Genomic DNA, 17,178 nt, shown 5'->3' on the forward strand with positions numbered 1-17,178 from the left:
CAGAAGAACCCAAGCCTTAACAAAGATCCAGGACTCCAGAAGAACCCAAGCCTTAACAAAGATCCAGGACTCCAGAAGATCCCAACCTTTGCCCCAAATCCAGAACACCAGAAGAACTCAGGCCTTGCCTCAAATCCAGGAATCCAGAAGAACCCAGATCTTGCCCCAAATTCAGGACTCCAGAAGAACCCAGGCCTTTTCCCAAATCCAGGAATCCAGAAGAACCCAGCTTTTGCCCAAAATCCGGAACACCAGAAGAACCCAAGCCTTGCCCCAAATCCATGCCTCCACAAGAACTCAGGTTACTATAAGCTTCCAGGCTGTGTTCAAGAGTCTTACCTCTGCATGAATCCAAGCAGTTCCCAAGACGCTTGCCTTCAAAAGAATCTAGCTATCACTCAAGATTTCGGCCTAAGGAGTTCAGATGCTGGTGTTCTTAGGAACTTAGGTTTCCTGCAGCCTTACAGCCTCCACAGGAATATAATATTCAATCAAACATCTGCTCCAAGGACTTTGAGTTTTATGCAAGACTCTGTCATCTACAGAAATGTTGCGTTAAACCAAGACACTGTAATCAACAAAAATAAAGGTGTCTCCCTAGTAACTGACCAAAAGAGGCCAGACCCCCTTCAAGATTCTGGAGGTAACAATGGTTTAGGAAATGTACAACATCCAGGAGTCTGCAGGAATGTAAACCTGACTCAAGACACTAGACCACAGAAGATTCCGAGCCATACCCAAGACCCTGAAATTAATATAAACTCTGGACTTACCCAAGAATCTAGTTCCCCCAAGAGCCCAGGTCTTGTCCAAACCTCTTGCCTCCATAAGAGCTCAGGTCTCACACAAGACTCAGGAGACAATAAGAATTTAAGCCTTACCCAGGCTCCTGGAATCTACAGAGTCCCAGCTCTAAACCAAGACACTGGCTCCCCCAACAGTCTTGGCCTAATCAATGTCACCACAGCAGAAAAACGATCAGACCTTAACCAAGATGTTGGCATTTACAGTTCAGAATACGGCCAAGATCCTAACCTTCAGGAGTACCCAGCAATTGATCAAGATTCTGGCTGTCAGCAGGACCCAGCACTTGGCCGAGGCTCTGGCTTCAAGACTCCAGGCCTTACCCAGAAAGCTGGCCTCTGTAAGGACTCAGGCCTTATCCCAGACTCTGGCCTCAACAAAAAAACAAGCTTTGCTCCAGGTACTGATTCTGCCCAAGTCTTGGGCCCATTTCAAACACTAAAACTGACATCTTCCCCAGTGGAATCCCTTGAAGGTAAGGTGACTTCTCAGAAGAACATTACAGAGCAGCATGTGTCCTGCACTTCTGTCCCAGTCAACCAAAGCTCCTGCCCTTCCAAGGACCAAATGCTCTCCCCTGACCTGAAAACTTTTTCAGAGGTCCCTGTCCTGATTGAGCTACAGCCTCCCTCCCGACGGCTAGACAGCCAAGACTGGGTATACCACACCGTAGACACAGCTGTTTCGACCTGTCGGAAGTATCGCCAGATGTCTGTACCTCCCCAATTCGGCCAGAAGTCCCATTGCCCTGGACCAGGCACCCGGACAGGTCACGTGGTCTTTGATGCCCGCCAGAAACAGTTAGTAACTAGCAGGGAAAAGTGCGAAGCTCTGTCTCCCAGGCGCCCTCGTCCAGAAGCACCCCAAAACTCAGAGGCAACCCAGAAGGAATGGGGATATCAAAATGTGATGAGGACCTTGGACAATGAGGGGGCAAATAAGCATCAGAAATAAAGAGGCAAGAGAAGCATTCTGTGGTTGTTTGAGGCTCTCCATCCCAGCGCTACCACTTCCGTCGGCCGTCCTCATCTTAGAGACACGGATTGCGTGCCTTTTCGTCCTCCACAGCTCCATAGTCAAGCCCGTTGTCTTCCAGGCTCAAGAGCTGTGTGTCAGGAACAAAGATAGTAGCCACTATTCAAATGTAACTGTTAGGATGTCAATTAAAATTAAAAATTCTCACCAAGTGTTGTGTTGCACACCTTGGTGAATGGAGGCAGGATGTTTAGGAGTTCAAAGACATCTGAAGCCATATAATGATGTCAAGATTAACATGGGTTACTTGAAATCCTGTCTCAAAAATTAAAAAAAAAAAAAAAGATTGTGAGAGGACTGGAGAGACAGCCATCTGTAATTCACAGCATTCACCTGGTGGCTCGCAGTAGTCTGTAACTCCAGTTCCAGGGCCTCAATGCCATCTCATCATCTGGTCTCTGTGAGCACTGCACACATGGTACACAGATATATATGCAGACAATTACCCACACATAAAAAATTGAATTTAAGATGGGCATAGCGGTGAATGCCTTTAATCCCAGCACTCAGGAGGCAGAGGCAGGTGGATCTCTGTGGGTTCAAGACCAGCCTGGTCTACACGGCTACATGGACTCAGTCTCCAAAATATATATACATGAGCTGGGTAGGGTGTGCATGCCTGTAAGATCAGAATGCAGAAGACCAAGGCAAGGTTATTTCCAGGTTGAGCCCACATAGAACTACATAGCAAGAGCCTGTGACAAAAGACAAAAACAATTCCCATTCTCTTCTTCAGTGTCTACATTTTTAAGTTCTGACAACTACAGACTCAGGACATTTCTATTATAGAAAAATTTTTTTAATTTTATTTTATTGGTGTTTTAGCCTATATGTATATCTGTGTGAGGTTCCTGGAGTCTGTGGGTGCTGGGAATTGAACCCCGGTCCTCTAGGAGAGCAGTCAGTACTCTTACCCACTGCGCCATCTCTCCAGCCCCAGGAAAAAAATTTAAGACAGGTTTTTGCTATGTAGCCCAGGCTAGCTATGAACTCATTCTATAGGCTATGCTGGCCTCACAACCGTGGACCTGCAACACATGTAGCCTTAGCGTCGTGAGTGCTGAATTATAGGCATGCACCACCACTATGCCTGGCTTTTTTACAGAAGGGAGGTACTGTCTTGTCTCTCTGTCTCTCTCCATCTCCGTCTCTCTCTCTCTCTCTCTCTCTCTCTCTCTCTCTCTCTCTCTCTCTCTCTCTCTTGTACACACACACATTGTAGCTTGGGCTATCCTGATGTTCACTCTGTTGTGTAACTTGCCTTTTGACAAGGGTACATAGGAGACAGGGTTTCACAATTTCCCCTGCCAGTTACTGTTTCTGGCGGGAATCAAAGACCACATGACCTATCCGGGTGCCTGGTCCAGGCCAGCAGAGCTTCCAGCTGGTTTTGGGAGGCAAAGACATCTGGTGATACTTCTGACTCGCTGATAGCAATACTTCTGACTTGCCAATGGCAATACTTCTGACTTGCCAATGGCAATACTTCTGACTTGCTGAAGGGACTGTCCCTATAAGTGCAGGCTGTTCTCAGATTGGAGGCAAACCTCTCCTGCCTCAACTTTCTGAGCATTAGAATTATGGATATGAGCTACCACACTTGAGGGCTTTTCTTTAAAGACTGGACATGGTGGTGTGTGTAACCTCAGAACTTGGTAGGTAGAGGCAGGAGAGTTAGGAGTTCAAGGTCAGCCACCACACACGGTAAAGGACAACCTGAACTTGAGGAGACCCTGTCTCAGTGAAAAGGCATGGGGTCTAATGAGAGGACTCGGAGGGTCAAGGCACTTGCTGCCAAGCCTGATGTGAGTTTGATCCCTGGGTAGAAAGAAATAATCAGTTACTATAAGAGGTCCTTTGAGGGGCTGGAGAGATGGCTCAGTGGTTAAGAGCATTGCCTGCTCCTCCAAAGGTCCTGAGTTCAATTCCCGGCAACCACATGGTGGCTCACAACCATCTGTAATGAGGTCTGGTGCCCTCTTCTGGCCTGCAGGAATACAGGCAGACAGAACACTGTATACATAATGAGTAAATAAATAAATATTAAAAAAAAAAAAAAAAAAAGAGGTCCTTTGAGCTCTTCACGCGGTTATGCCATGGTATATCAATGTGCATGTGCACAGACACACAAAATAAAAATGTAATGAGGGGAAAGGGGAAGCAAGCTGCAGTGGTGGCACACGGCTTTAATCCCAGCACTCAGAGGCAGAGCAGGCGGATCTCTGTGAGTTCGAGGCCAGCCTGGGCTACAGAGTGAGTGCCAGGACAGCCAGGACTACACAAAGAAGCCCTGTCTCCAAAAAGAAGAAAACAAGGAGGAAAAAAAGAGAAGAAGGAAGGAAGGAAGGAAGGAAGGAAGGAAGGAAGGAAACAAGAGAAAGAGTGAGGATGGCCAGATGGCTGAGTGGGCAGAGCAGTCAAGTCTGATCACTTGAGTTTGATCCCTGGGATATTCATGCTGGAAAGAGAGGACCGATTTCCACAAGTCTTTTGACCTCCACACACACTTGAGCATGTGCACACATGCACACACACACGAGAAAGTTTAAAAATAAAAAATAAAAGGGAATTCTATTCTATTAGAAAGTAATGCTTTAGAGTTCTCTTTAAAGAACATTTCATTCATTCCCAATATTTTTATTTATTTACTTTTTGTTTTTTGTTCTTTTTTGAGACAGTGTTTTTTTGTGTAGCCATGGCTGTCCTGGAACTCACTCTATATACCAAGATAGCTTCGAACTCCGATATCCACCTGCTTCTGCCTCCTGAGTGCTGGGACTAAAGGCGTGAGCCACCAAATACTTTCTATTACAAATATCTTCAAGGGTTTCAGAAAACCCAGGGAACCTTGTTGGTTTTTAGAGTGACTCAGAAAGATATGTACAAATGCCCTTTGCCTGGTACCTTCAGGGGCTGGAGAGAAGGCTCAGCAAATAAGATTACTAGCTATTCTTGCAGAGGACCCATGTTCAGTTCCCAGCACCCACACAATGGCTCACAATCGCCTATAAATCCAGTTCCAGGGGATCCAGTTCTCTCTTCTGATTTCTAAAGGAACCAGGCAAGCACATGGCTCCCAGATATACATGTAGGCAAAAACACTCGTACAAGAAGCTTGAAAAGATGGCTCGGCAGTTGACGCAGGTTCGATTCCTAATGCTTACATGGTGGCTAACCACTGTCTGAAACTCCAGTTCCATGGGGTCTAAGGCCATCTTCTGGCTCCAAGAGCTCCAGGCATACAAACGGTACACAAACATGCAGGTAAAACAACCACACACAAAAATAAACTGAAAAAAAAAAACAACAAAAAACAAAAACAAAACCAGTCTTGACTCCTCTTGATCTGGCCTCTAGGAGTCATAGTCAGACATACAAACCTGCGTCCCTCGATCCTTCAGCTTCCCTCATTGTGGCTGAAGGGGAAGGGTACCTCCTTGGCAGTGACTTGAAACCCCTTAAGTCTGGGCTTCCCAGGTAAGCTCTGGTTCCAGGAATTTTGCTTTGTTTTGTTGTTTTGAGACAGGGTTTCTCTGTGTAACAGTCCTGGCTGTCCTGGAACTCACTATGCAGACCAGGCTGGTCTCGAACTCACAGAGATCCTCCTGCCTCTGTACTGGGATTAAAAATTTGAGCCACCACACGTCATTATCCTCCAGCTTTTCAAGACGTCCCAGTTAACAATCAGAGGCAGATGGCCTGGGGAGGGGTGGTCTGGTCTGCGAGCCTACTGCATGTTTACTGGTTAACTGCCTGTCCCATTATCACACTCCCAGCCCCATCCTGTGTGTGTGTTACATTCTGATCCCTTATTCTGGTCTCTGGGAGCATAGGTTACTGAAAGTAATTTCCTGCCCTAGTTTTTGTGGCCTGAGCTACCATCGCTGGGAGTTTCCTTTTGGACTTCAATTTCAGTCCTAATAGCTTCTATGTCCATGTAGCCTCAGGTTCCCATGTGTTTGTCCTGCCATGATTCTGCATGTCTGGTGTGGGCATTGTTGGTCACAGTCCCCCGCCAGGATTCAGATGTCCACTTCTGTGTCATCTTGTAGGTTTCCTGCCTTAGTATTAGTATTGATTCAAGGAAGATGCCTTCCCACCAATCCATAAAGAAGTTTTTCAAGCTGTCTCACTCAGCTCTGACCCTGAATGAGTCATATGCATTATTATCATTATTATTTTATTATTATTTATTTTATTATTTTTAGACAAGGTCTCACCATGTAGCCCTGGCTGTCTTGGAACTCTCTATGCAACCAGACTGGTCTTGAACTTACAGAGATCCACCTGCCTCTGTGTCCCAAGTGTGTATTAAAGGTGTGTATCACGTCGCTCAGCTTCTTTTTTAAAAATAGAATCTAGCTGGGCAGCAGTGGTGCACGCCTTTAACCCCAGCACTTGGGAGGCAGAGGCAGGCGGATCTTTATGAGTTCAAAGCCAGCCTGGTCTACAGAGCAAGTTCAAGAACAGTCTCCAAAGCTACAGAGAGAGTCTAAATTGCCTAGATTGGCCTTCAACCTGCCATCCTCCTGTCTCTACCTCCTAAGCCCAGCACAATTTTTCTAAACCATAGTCTCTAAAATGACCAGGAGCCCTTAATCCCAGCCCTTGGGGAGGCAGAGGTAGGTGGATCTCTAGGAGTTCAAGGCCAGCCTGACCTACGCAGTTTCAGGCCAGCCACAGCTGTACAGTGAGGCCTTGCCTCAAGTGAATAACCTAAACTAAACTGAAATGAAGTCAGAATTTCTTTAAAAGAGCTTCATCTAAGAGACCACGGAGCCTCACGAATGGAATGAAGTGTGGGCTCTTTATTATTGTTTACTATTCAAATTCAACCAATTATCCCTCGCCTCCAATTCCAGGGAGTGTTTATGTAGGATTGATTAGACAGAACAATATGCTGTGGCGAAACAACTTCCAGCTGGGTGTAGTGGCATGAGCCTGCAAATCCAACACCAAGGAACCTGAAGCAGGAAACTTGCTAGGAGCTCAGGGTCAGCCTGGACTGCACAGTGATTCTAGGCCATCTTGGGCTACATAACAAGACTTTTTATAAAAGTAAAAAAAAAAAAAAAAAAAAGACAAGCATGTAAGCAGGGATCCCTTTCCATCCGAGCTGCAATGCTTACTAAGCATGGTGCTGTCTGCCTTTAATTCCGGAACTTAGAAGACAGAAGACAAGGCAGGCTGAGTTCTATGAGTTGCCTGCTCTACCTAGCGAGTTCCAAGCCATCCAGAACCACACAGTGAAACCCAGTCTCAAAAATAAATTTTAAATTAAATAAAATTGAATGTGGGGGGGGGGAGAAACTACAGCTTCCAGTAGGCACTACTTTAGCACAGTGGAAAGGGTGTGTAGGGACGGCCCCACGCACCAGTATTGCGGGGAAACAAACTACAACTCCCAGGGTAGCAACAAGCCAGCAGGGTGAAAGGCGTGACTGAACTCTCACAGGAGGCGGGACCAGTCCAGAACCTCCCAGACAGCTTTAAGAAAAGGGCGTGGACATGTGGCCATCAGGAAGTTACCTGTAGACTCTTTTACGGTGCTCTCTGCTCACAACCTTTTGATTAACTACCCCTTAATCGGAAAGCCGTGGAGCACTAAGCCTCTTCTGAAAAACAGGTTAAAGGGAGGTGGAGAAAGGGTGGTGGCACTGGCTGTTGCATTCCCCAGGAGGACCCAAATAGCCATTTTTTTACCTGCTGAGTCAGGTGAACCGATTCACCTGGCCGCAACCCGCATCTAAGAAAGGGACGAAGGAGGTAGTCATCTGTTCTTGAAGACGAAACACGGAACACTTCATCTGCAGGACCCACTTGTGGACTGTCTGTGGCCTTTGCTCCACCTCCGAAGGCAGGGAAAACTGGAGAACGTTTGGGCAGCAAAAGAAAGGCCGGACAGTGCTAACTCCGATCTGTTCGCTCTAGCCCCAAACGATAGAGAACCATGGCTTCCACCGTCTGGGGCAGTGCCCCCTGGTGGGGCCCGCCACCCCCAGCCCCAGCCCGGCCGCTCACGGACATCGACTTCTGCTCTGGCGCCCAGCTGCAGGAGCTCACCCAGTTGATTCAGGAGCTGGGTGTTCAGGAGAGCTGGAGTGAAGGGCCAAAGCCTGGAGCTGATCTTCTCCGAGCCAAGGATTTTGTCTTCTCTCTGCTCGGTAAGTAATTCTCAACTGTAGGAATTTGCAAACCCCAACCTCACTATTCCCCACCCCGGCCTTGGATCATGATACCTTCACGATCCCTTTTCTTCCTTTAGGTCTAGTTCACCGCCAGGACCCTCGTTTTCCACCCCAGGCAGAACTCTTGCTGCTTCGCGGTGGGATTCGCGAAGGCTCCCTAGATTTAGGGCATGCCCCCTTAGGTCCCTACGCCCGGGGACCTCATTATGATACCGGCTTTACACTCCTTGTGCCTGTGTTTTCTCTGGATGGCACTGGGCCTGAGCTGTTACTAGATCTGGAATCCTGTTATGCGTGGCTCCGCCTTCCAGAGCTGATGTACGGAATTTCGGTCCGGGAGGCCTGGCAGGATTGCCTAGGACCCCCTGTCCCAGAAGAAAGTGATTTGACTCACCAAACCCATGGCGAAGAGAATCCCACTGAGCAGGAAAGCGCTGTAGACCAGTCACATGACCATGTCCCTGAGCCTGAGCCTCACACATCTGTGGAAAAATCTAGTAACCTTTCAGGGCCCCAATCGCCTTACAATGACATGAATCTTGAAACTCCTGAACCATTGAAAACACTGAGTAGTGACGCCTTGGAAGCCGATGAAAGACCAGTCCCAAAGCCGTCGGAGGCTCCGAAGGCATGGCCCACATTATGCCCTACCCAAGTGGCTGCATGGTTCTTCGTTAAGCTGACTGAGGTCGCTGAGTCCCTGATCCCGGTCCCGGGCGCCCCGCGGTTAGTTCACGCTGCTCGCCACGCGGGTGTTACCACGGTCCTCCTGGCAACTCCGGAGCCCCCACGCCACCTCCTGCTCTTCGACCTGATCCCGGTGGTGACTGTGACAGGCTGGCCTGACAGCGCTCGGAGCCACTCGTGGGCGGGTCCACTGGCCTCCGAGTCCGCTTCTTTCTACCTAGTGCCGGGCAGCCTCCCTGAGCAGCAGGGCACCCCTGGATGGCAGCTGTGCTTCGCCCGCCAGGAGCTGGCGCTCAAAGCGCGTATCCCCTCGCCGCTGCTTCAAGCACACGCGGCGGCCCAGGCGCTGCTGCGCCCGCTGGTGGCGGGGACACGGGCCGCCGCGCCCTATCTTCTGCGGACCTTGCTCTACTGGGCGTGCGAGCGGCTCCCTGCGCTCTACCTGGCTCGGCCGGAAAATGCCGGCGCTTGTTGCCTTGGGCTACTGGATGAGCTAAGCCGAGTGCTCGAGGCCGGGACGCTGCCTCATTATTTTTTGAGCGGCCGAAAGCTCTCTACCGGAGATGGCTCCGCTGCCCTGCGCGGGGCTTTGGCCCAGCTCCGCGGAGACCCTGCCCAGGCCTTGCGTGAGGCGGTGGAGGAAGCCAAGGCTGCCCGCAAAGGGGGCGGTTTAGCGGGCATAGGGGGCGGAACCCATTAAAGATTCTACTCTGACGGACTGCGAAGTGTTTCCTTTGGCGAAAGGATCGTGGAGGGTCTGCTCCTCCTTCGCAGACAATGTGTCTTGGGTCCAAAGCCTCCTTCCTAAAAAGTCTCCCCCAGTGTTTTGCCCTGCCTGAGGCCCAAGTTCTTTAAATCTGGCCGGCACCCCTCCTATCCCGGTGCTGCCTCCAGAGATGTTTCTCTATTGGAGTCTTTCAGAGTCAACAGCGGACTGGAGGAGTAGCAAAATGCAGGCTTTTGGAAACCTGGTTCTGATTAGTTTGTCTTACACCAAAGCAGGGAGATATGAAGGCCGGATTACAGTCCAGACTGGATGGCACAACTACCCCCGTTTCTCCACAGCGCCCCTACCCCCACTTTCCTCATCCATTCCTATTCTCACTTCCACCCCAGGGGGTAGGGTCCCTTTCCATTTCCTCGCTGTCGGCCTTTCCGTCTAGGGCCCCCGCCCCCCAGCCCCGCCGCATCAGGCTTCCTTGTCTCGTCTCCTCTGAACCCCGAGACTTGCAGGCCTTGCCTGGACTCCGCCTGCCTTTGAAACCGTCCCCACTCACAGCTTCGGAGGAACCCCAGGGTTCCGCCCGCCCAGCTTCGCCTCCCTCTTTCCCAGCGTCTCCGCCCCCTGCCCCGCCCCCGGGCCGGCTCGCAGGGGAGGGGGAGCTTCTGTCGCCGCCTCAGCTTCCCACAGCCGCTGCTGCTGCTGCTGCCACCGCCACTCCGCCTGGTCCAACCTCCAGGCCCAGTGCTCTGACTTTGCCGAACCGGGGCGCTCTGCAGAGACATCTTCACTTCTTCCTGGGGGTCCGGGACACCTAGGCCGGCGTTGGGGGGAACCTCCGCTTGCGGGTGACAGGGAGGGAGGAGCCTGGAGCCCGAGCCCGCGGCACCCGTCTCCCGGATCAACAGGACAGGACAGGTTGAGGGGCGTCGGGGAAAGGAAGGGGTGCTATAGCAATCCCCAGGGAGGACGTGGAAACCCTGTCGCAGGAAGCTCTGATGTGCTATGGCTTATTAAGGCCTGTTTACGTTTGAGGAGTGGTGGCAACGTGGGTACACTCCTCTCTTGGGGGCCTTGTTAGATTGGAGAGTGTGGTATCTAAGCAGTGCCAGTTGTTCCTCGGGAAATTGAAAGGGGCCACCAGAAAACAAAAAAGCGACTGATGCCCCTTGTTTCGGGGTGACAGAGGGCCCTCCAGACAACCACCTGGTGTATGCACTAGGAAGGGCTGGTTTGGAGGTGACTTCAAAAGGAGTGGAAGGTGACAACGTGAGGAGGAAATGGTCTCAGCAGCTGGAACCCCAGGTCGTGGAACCCCGTGAAGAAAAGCATTATTCAGCCAGAGGATCTGGGAACCCCTTCTCACTGAACCGAGACAGCTTGGATATTGAGACATATTTGGGGGGATGTTTGAAGAAAGTGAGAGAGACACTCCATTTAGAGTATAGCAAAGGAAAAAACATCAGGGCTGGGTTCCTCTCTGACATTGACAGCAGCCCAGGATGAGCTAATGTCCCCAAAGCTAAAGACCCACACCCTTCAGGTTACAAGAGTAGGTTGGGCAGGAGCGACCCCAAAATAGGGTGGAAAGAACTCTGAGGATATTGAGAACACATCGTAGAAATTTAGGAGGGTCTTGACTTTGGGATAGAGGAAGTGGGACAGAAGCCAGAGAGGAGGGAAGGGGAGAGCTTTCGTTAGGGGACATAATTCATGGGTGAGGTCAGCTGAGGAGTGCATAGGCTATTGGAGCCGCTGGAGCTAGTGCAGGGCCCAAGGGTGAGAGCTGGTGGTTTTTAGGGGGAGTTTAGGGGGTCTGGCTTATCCTTAGGTCCTGTGGGTGGGGCTGTGGGTTGGGTCCAGAGCATGCCCTGGTGAGAGGGCTCCTCTAGGGGAGCCCAGGGTGCTCCGGGAGCCTGCTGGTTTGGGGGTGTCTCCTCCCGGGGCGCTATGGCGGCGTTGGCCAGTAGCCTGATCCGACAGAAGCGGGAGGTCCGCGAGCCCGGGAGCAGCCGGCCGGTGTCGGCGCAGCGGCGCGTGTGTCCCCGCGGCACCAAGTCTCTTTGTCAGAAGCAGCTCCTCATCCTGCTGTCCAAGGTGCGACTGTGCGGGGGGCGGCCCACGCGACAGGACCGCGGCCCAGGTGAGTGTGGCTAGGGCGGGGTCTCCGGGTCAGAAGTCCTTCTGCTGAGACCAGGGACCCTGGAGAATGCAGCCGACGATGAGGGGGTGGGTGTCCCAAAAGTAAGAGGTGGGCCATATCGGCAAAACCTACGGGACTATGCTTCGGTTTCCTTCCTCTCTGTCCGTTATGCCGAGTCTCCTTGCTTTCGAGGGCAAGGGGAAGGTTTGAGGGGCCAAGTCTAATGATCCAAGCTTCTCAGCTCCTGTCTGTCCCCCTTCAACACAGGACTCCCCACCCCCACGGCTCTTCGCCTACGTGCAGGTTCTCGCGATTCTTTCTATCCGAAGCGGAGGGACCTAGGGGGTTCTGGACGCTTGGGTCACCCCGAGGGTTTCTGCAGCCCTGGCTGCCCCGCCCCCGCTCCGGTTCTCCCGCCCCTCCACGCTTGGGCTCTGCTCCTCCTGGTCTAGCTCTCCTGGCCAGGAGCCAATCTCTCCAGCTCTCCCCCGGGTGTCCTTGCAGCTACCTCGTCAGCCAGCCCCCTCCGTACGCCCTCCTTCTGTGACCTGCGCTTCGAGAAGGGTGTTGAGCACCCCCTCCCATTACTCCCGGGCGACTCGGAAACCCGATCCTACAAGCTCCGGGGACCCTCTGCTAGTAGGAACTCACACACAGTTCAGGCTGAAGACCTGCACAGAGAGTTGGGGGCTCGTACCACTTACAAGCGGGAACAGGGAAGTCAGCAGAGAGCAAGCCGTGGGAAAGGAGAGGTGTAAGGGTTGGTTTGTGATTCCCGTCCAGGTACGACAGTTAGGGAGTCCCTCTGGCCTCTCTCCAGGCCTCTGCCGGTTCCCCTAGGGGTAGCCCCTTGCGCCCTCCTCCCCCACCACCAACGGTAGGTAGTGGTACAGTCCGCAGCCCACCCTCTGAGTGGGACCCAGCCCCCACGTGATGCAGCTCGCCTCTCCATCTCTGTCCCCTCTTCCTTTTCCTTGGTGTGGTAGTATGAATGTCCCCCATCCCAGGCCAGTTACCTGGCTGAAGGGTAGAGTCTCAGCCTCGGGAAGAACTGGACCCTCGTGAGCCTGCCGACTGACTGACAGACAGACAGACAGACAGATGGGTCAGTGTCAGACAGGCCGGCGCTGAGCCAAAGCAAGGCCCGCGCCAAGCAAGCGGCAGCTGCAGCAGCAGGTGCTGACTCAGCGTCCGTCAAGCCCAGTCCCACCCCTCCTTCTGGGGGGAGCCCCTTCCCTGTGGTCACCTTGCTGCTCACCCCGACATTTGCAAGCACACTTGCCCTGCGTCTCTAGCACTGTCCTTTGCGTTTTCTGTCCTCCCTTACCTCCTCTCCGCCCCCTCCCCCAACTCCGGTGAGGAGAAGGAATTAAGCCATTTAAATAAATTTCAATAAATTAAGCTGACGCTCTTGATTAGAGAAAGCGGAAGGGACCCACACCCCAGCTTCCTCAGGAATTGAAGAGGGGTGGAAGGAAGCTTGCTTGAAGGGTAAGAGAGCTGGGGCCCCGGAACTGTCTTCTGTGCCTTTCCCCTTCCTTCTAGCCTGTGAGTGTGAGCCCGCCAAGTGTAGGAATGTTTCTGGGAACAAAGATGTCATTTTCAAAGATGAATGTCTCTCTCTCCAGAGCCTCAGCTCAAAGGCATCGTCACCAAACTGTTCTGCCGCCAGGGTTTCTACCTCCAGGCGAATCCCGATGGGAGCATCCAGGGCACCCCAGAGGACACCAGCTCCTTCAGTGAGAGGGGAACCAGCCGCAGGGTGGGAAGTGGGGAGCAGGGGACAGGAGATGACAATCCTGTCGCCTCTTTAGGCTTTGTTGTCTTCAGTCTGTGCTCTTGAACCCCAAGGGGAGAGTGGAGCTGGTGTGGGGAGGGGACTAAGATGGGGGAGAGGCACTTGGGTCTGATGTCTGCTCTCTCTCCCCTAGCCCACTTCAATTTGATTCCCGTGGGGCTCCGTGTGGTCACCATCCAGAGTGCCAAGCTGGGCCACTACATGGCCATGAATGCCGAGGGGCTATTGTACAGCTCGGTAAGACCATGAGACTGAGTGACCTGGGGACACCCTCAGCGTGACCATCCTTTGCCAGGCAGGCCTTGCACCCAGGACTCTGTCCTTCCTGCTTTGGCTGACCACTGCTGTTCTGAAAGTGGTCCAGGAGAGTGCATCCAGTCCCTGTCCTCAAGTACCCCAGGGTCTTGGCCGGCTGACTCTTTCAGGAGGGCCCCACTTCTCAGCCTGTCTCCTGGAAACTTCATCTTTCCTCTGGATAGGAAGTAGTAAGAGACTGGGAATGCAGAGTAGAGATCTTCTTTCCAGGGCCCCTATAAATCTAGTTCCTGTCCCTGGCTGGCCTACAGGGCTCTTCCTTATTCTCTCTGTGCTCTCATTTCTGTATGGACTCAGTAGTTGCCATCCTCCTTTTGTAAAAATGTATGGATTATATCTTGACTGCTTCTCCCAAGGACTCCCTTCTGCCAGTGACATAACTCTCTCCTCTCTCTCTCTCTCTCTCTCTCTCTCTCTCTCTCCCCCTGTCTGTCTCTGGTGTGCGTGCGTGTATCTGTGTGTGTGTGTGTCTGTCCCTGCTTCTTTCTGGATTTTGTTCCTCAGCCACATTTCACAGCAGAGTGTCGCTTTAAGGAGTGCGTCTTTGAGAATTACTATGTCCTGTATGCTTCTGCTCTGTACCGCCAGCGTCGATCTGGCCGGGCCTGGTACCTAGGCCTGGACAAGGAGGGCCGGGTCATGAAGGGAAACCGAGTCAAGAAGACCAAGGCAGCTGCCCACTTTGTGCCCAAGCTCCTGGAGGGTGGGTATGGGCTCAAGAAAAGGTGGGTCATGTGGGAGGGTATTGACCTTGACGTGAATATTTACTGTTGCACAGCCCAGGCCATAAATATTAAACAAGATGCTGTAATGATAGGCCAAGACAGGAAGGCTTTAGCCTTTGGGGATGTGGGGAGCTCTCTTCCTTTGGGTTGGGGATCTCCAAGGATGGGTGTAAGGGAAGGGAGGCCTCTCAGAGCTCTGACTCTTCCTGGCTCTCTGTCCTAACTCTCCTTCCGTACTCCTCTCTCTCTCCCCTTCACAGTGGCCATGTACCGGGAGCCTTCTCTCCACAGTGTCCCTGAGACCTCCCCTTCCAGTCCCCCTGCCCCTTGAGCTGTAGTTCCTGGACTGGAGGCTCCCTGCACTCCTGGTGAGCCAGCCACCACCACAGCCTGCCTCCTAGCCCTGCTCCAGGCCTTGCTCGCACCCTGCTGCCACACACATGCCCTAAGCAGCCAGATCTCACCAGGTGCTGTACCCTGAGGACCTTAGAGGCTGGCTGGAACTCCTGGAGTTGCTGAGCTCTTAGATCCTGGGGCCTAGGAGAGCTTCTGAGATGGGAGTGCCTGAAATCATCTTGGCTGATCCACCTACTTCTTTCCACACTAGCTTCTCCCCCTCCAAAGAACCCCAATTTTTCCTGAGATGGCGCTGGGGCTTCCAGAACTGACAGAGCAAGGGAATTATCACTCCTCACCCTAGCTGAGCCAGTTTCTGTAGCCACACACTCCTTTACATTGTTGCCAAGCCATAGCTTTCTAGGTCGGCCACTGGCACTCAGAACTAGTTTCCTTCTCTCTCTGCTCTACCTTCTGCCTTGGTCTGGACAGGTTCTGACCCAGCTGAACACCCAGCCAGGGCCATTCTGTGTTCCGTACTGGAACCCGGGCATGGATCCTTTAAACTTCTATTCTTGACCTAGATGGAATCCCCTGGTTTAAAAAAAAAAAGAGAGAGAGAGAGAGAGGCTAAATTTGAGCCTCCTAATGTGGCCATTGGCCTTGGTCTGAGTTGGAACCAGCCTCCGGCCACACCATATGTGAAACCTTCTTATCCCAGAGACGCCCAGTTCTAGAGCACGTGTTCTAGGCCTTTGCGGAGCCATACTTCCTCCCGACTCTCAGCTCTAGCACATAGACCATGACTCTTTCCAGGATGGAACCTGGGCCTGTATAGCCATATTATTGTACTAGAGTAAGTTCTAAACCCACCTTTCTATTTTCTGTAATGATTATTTAAGAATGAGCTATGGATAGAACTGAGCAATGATTCATTAAGGACTAATTGGTTCTGAGCTGTGCTTAGTGGCACAAGCCTATATAATTCAGCCTGGGGACTGAGTCAGAAGGATTTCGAGTTGGAGGACATCCTGAGCTATAATAGCAAAACCCTGTCTGAAAAGCCACGCATGTGCGTGTAAACACACACACACACACGGGGGGGGGGACAGGGAGAAAGAGAGAGAGAACACAACACTTACTAATCAGTACTGAATGGATCAAGGACCACTGCTTATTTTTCCTAGATAATTTTCTTTTTTTTTTGTTTTTTTGTTTTTTTATTTTTCGAGACAGGGTTTCTCTGTGGCTTTGGAGCCTGTCCTGGAACTAGCTCTGTAGACCAGGCTGGTCTCGAACTCACAGAGATCCGCCTGCCTCTGCCTCCCAAGTGCTGCTAGATAATTTTCTAAAATCTTCTTCCCTCTAGAATGCTAACCTTACTTTTACATGTTTTCTAGTTTTAGCATTGCAGCTGGGGTTCTCCCAGGGAAACAAGAGCCTAGGGAAAGGTACAGGAATTCTGGAAGACTATACCTGGTACATGGTAGGGAAGCCAAGAGGAGGAAAATGGCAGACTTTTACTGCTTTGGGGAAACATGAACACTTAGCTACCTCAGCAGGAATTCCTTACACTTGCCTCTTAAGGCTGAGGTCCTTTGCTTGATATGGTGTGGTGGTTTGTGAGGTGGAGGAAAAAGAATTGGGAATAAAGAGCTAGCCTGGGCTATGTAGGGAGTTCAAGACCAGCTTGGGCTATAGGAGACCCTGTCTCAAACAAAACTGAGGTCTGTAGGGATAATGACTCTAGAATTTAAAAGGATAACTTGTGACACACCTTGAATCCTCCCCCCAGCAAGGAGCCCCCCAACTCAGCAATAAGTCCAACTTCTCCCTCCTGCAGGTCAGGCCTAGGAAAGGAGGGGCCTCTTGGGCTCCCAGACCTCATATATCCCCAGAGCTTCTAACTAAATAGAATTTACTTTACCTACAGCTTATACCCTCAGCTGGGTTTTAAGTACCCAAAAAGGACCTGAAAACGGGGAGTCTCTAGTAAAACAGGGGGTGGATCCCGAGTCTAGCAGATGTAGGTGGAACGGCTATGGAGGTCCTGCAGGAGGGGCTGTACCCAAAGGCAGGACACTTTTCCTCAGTCCCTTTTACTTCTGGCTTGTTGCAAGAGATGCTTCCCCCCTCCCCCCCCCACCCCCGTCACATACACCCCGCTCAGGCTCCGCCCATCTCCTGGCTCTACTCTCAGGGGACCGGGTCTCCAAGCTTTCTCTAATTAAATATGATTTATACAACCCGAGTGTGGTCTGACATTTGTGAGTGGAGGGGAACCGCAGTTGTTCCGGGCGGGACCAAGTCTAGAGGGCGGGGCGGGTGGGCTGGCGGTTGGTCCCCCGACAACAGGTGCACATTCCTGGGCGCCTCGTCACTTCCCCTGTCCTGGCGGCCTCGGCCGCTCTCCGGACAAACTCACT

General features: G+C 51.9%; 3 protein-coding genes and 1 long non-coding RNA gene across 7 annotated transcripts in view; 3 read left to right on the forward strand and 1 right to left on the reverse strand.

The window, feature by feature from the left end:
- The window catches only part of Spem3 (SPEM family member 3), a 5,283-nt gene extending 3,569 nt beyond the window's left edge, over positions 1-1,714 (forward strand). The window contains 2 exon segments of the mRNA XM_026780061.1: positions 104-1,677; positions 1,679-1,714. Coding sequence (XP_026635862.1) covers positions 104-1,677; positions 1,679-1,714 — 1,610 coding nt within the window.
- A 5,634-nt stretch (positions 1,715-7,348) lies between these two features.
- On the reverse strand, positions 7,349-7,960 carry LOC113456336. The gene is made up of 3 exons (XR_003377155.1): positions 7,903-7,960; positions 7,543-7,706; positions 7,349-7,454 (listed from the first exon to the last, which is right to left on the reverse strand). It is a non-coding gene; the product is annotated as an uncharacterized LOC113456336 (long non-coding RNA).
- Positions 7,705-9,434, forward strand: Tmem102 (transmembrane protein 102). The gene is made up of 2 exons (XM_005349756.2): positions 7,705-8,003; positions 8,105-9,434. Exons 1-2 carry the CDS (start codon positions 7,790-7,792, stop codon positions 9,412-9,414), a joined length of 1,524 nt encoding a protein of 507 aa, XP_005349813.1. The 5' UTR covers positions 7,705-7,789; the 3' UTR covers positions 9,415-9,434.
- A 683-nt stretch (positions 9,435-10,117) lies between these two features.
- Positions 10,118-15,996, forward strand: Fgf11 (fibroblast growth factor 11). 4 transcript variants are annotated; one of them, XM_026780860.1, is made up of 6 exons: positions 10,118-11,578; positions 12,083-12,217; positions 13,207-13,317; positions 13,510-13,613; positions 14,196-14,416; positions 14,677-15,996. In XM_026780860.1, exons 1-6 carry the CDS (start codon positions 11,386-11,388, stop codon positions 14,714-14,716), a joined length of 804 nt encoding a protein of 267 aa, XP_026636661.1. In that variant the 5' UTR covers positions 10,118-11,385; the 3' UTR covers positions 14,717-15,996. The 4 variants fall into 4 exon arrangements, with proteins under 4 accessions (XP_026636661.1, XP_026636660.1, XP_026636662.1 ...); XM_026780859.1 differs by having other exon boundaries at positions 14,196-14,394; XM_026780861.1 differs by lacking the exon at positions 12,083-12,217.
- The last annotated feature ends 1,182 nt before the right edge of the window (positions 15,997-17,178 follow it).

This window comes from Microtus ochrogaster, chromosome 7 (assembly GCF_000317375.1).
Source record: "Microtus ochrogaster isolate Prairie Vole_2 chromosome 7, MicOch1.0, whole genome shotgun sequence".
NCBI classification, from domain to species: domain Eukaryota; kingdom Metazoa; phylum Chordata; class Mammalia; order Rodentia; family Cricetidae; genus Microtus; species Microtus ochrogaster.

Excerpts from the sequence above, each read along its gene's own strand:
- Tmem102 (XM_005349756.2), top strand. The coding sequence starts at position 7,790 with ATGGCTTCCACCGTCTGGGGCAGTGCCCCCTGGTGGGGCCCGCCACCC. Across the intron at positions 8,004-8,104 it reads TTTTGTCTTCTCTCTGCTCG|GTCTAGTTCACCGCCAGGAC; the intron begins GTAAGTAATTCT and ends TTCTTCCTTTAG.
- Fgf11 (XM_026780859.1), top strand. The coding sequence starts at position 11,386 with ATGGCGGCGTTGGCCAGTAGCCTGATCCGACAGAAGCGGGAGGTCCGC. Across the intron at positions 11,579-12,082 it reads GCGACAGGACCGCGGCCCAG|CTACCTCGTCAGCCAGCCCC; the intron begins GTGAGTGTGGCT and ends GTGTCCTTGCAG. Across the intron at positions 13,614-14,195 it reads AGGGGCTATTGTACAGCTCG|CCACATTTCACAGCAGAGTG; the intron begins GTAAGACCATGA and ends TTTGTTCCTCAG.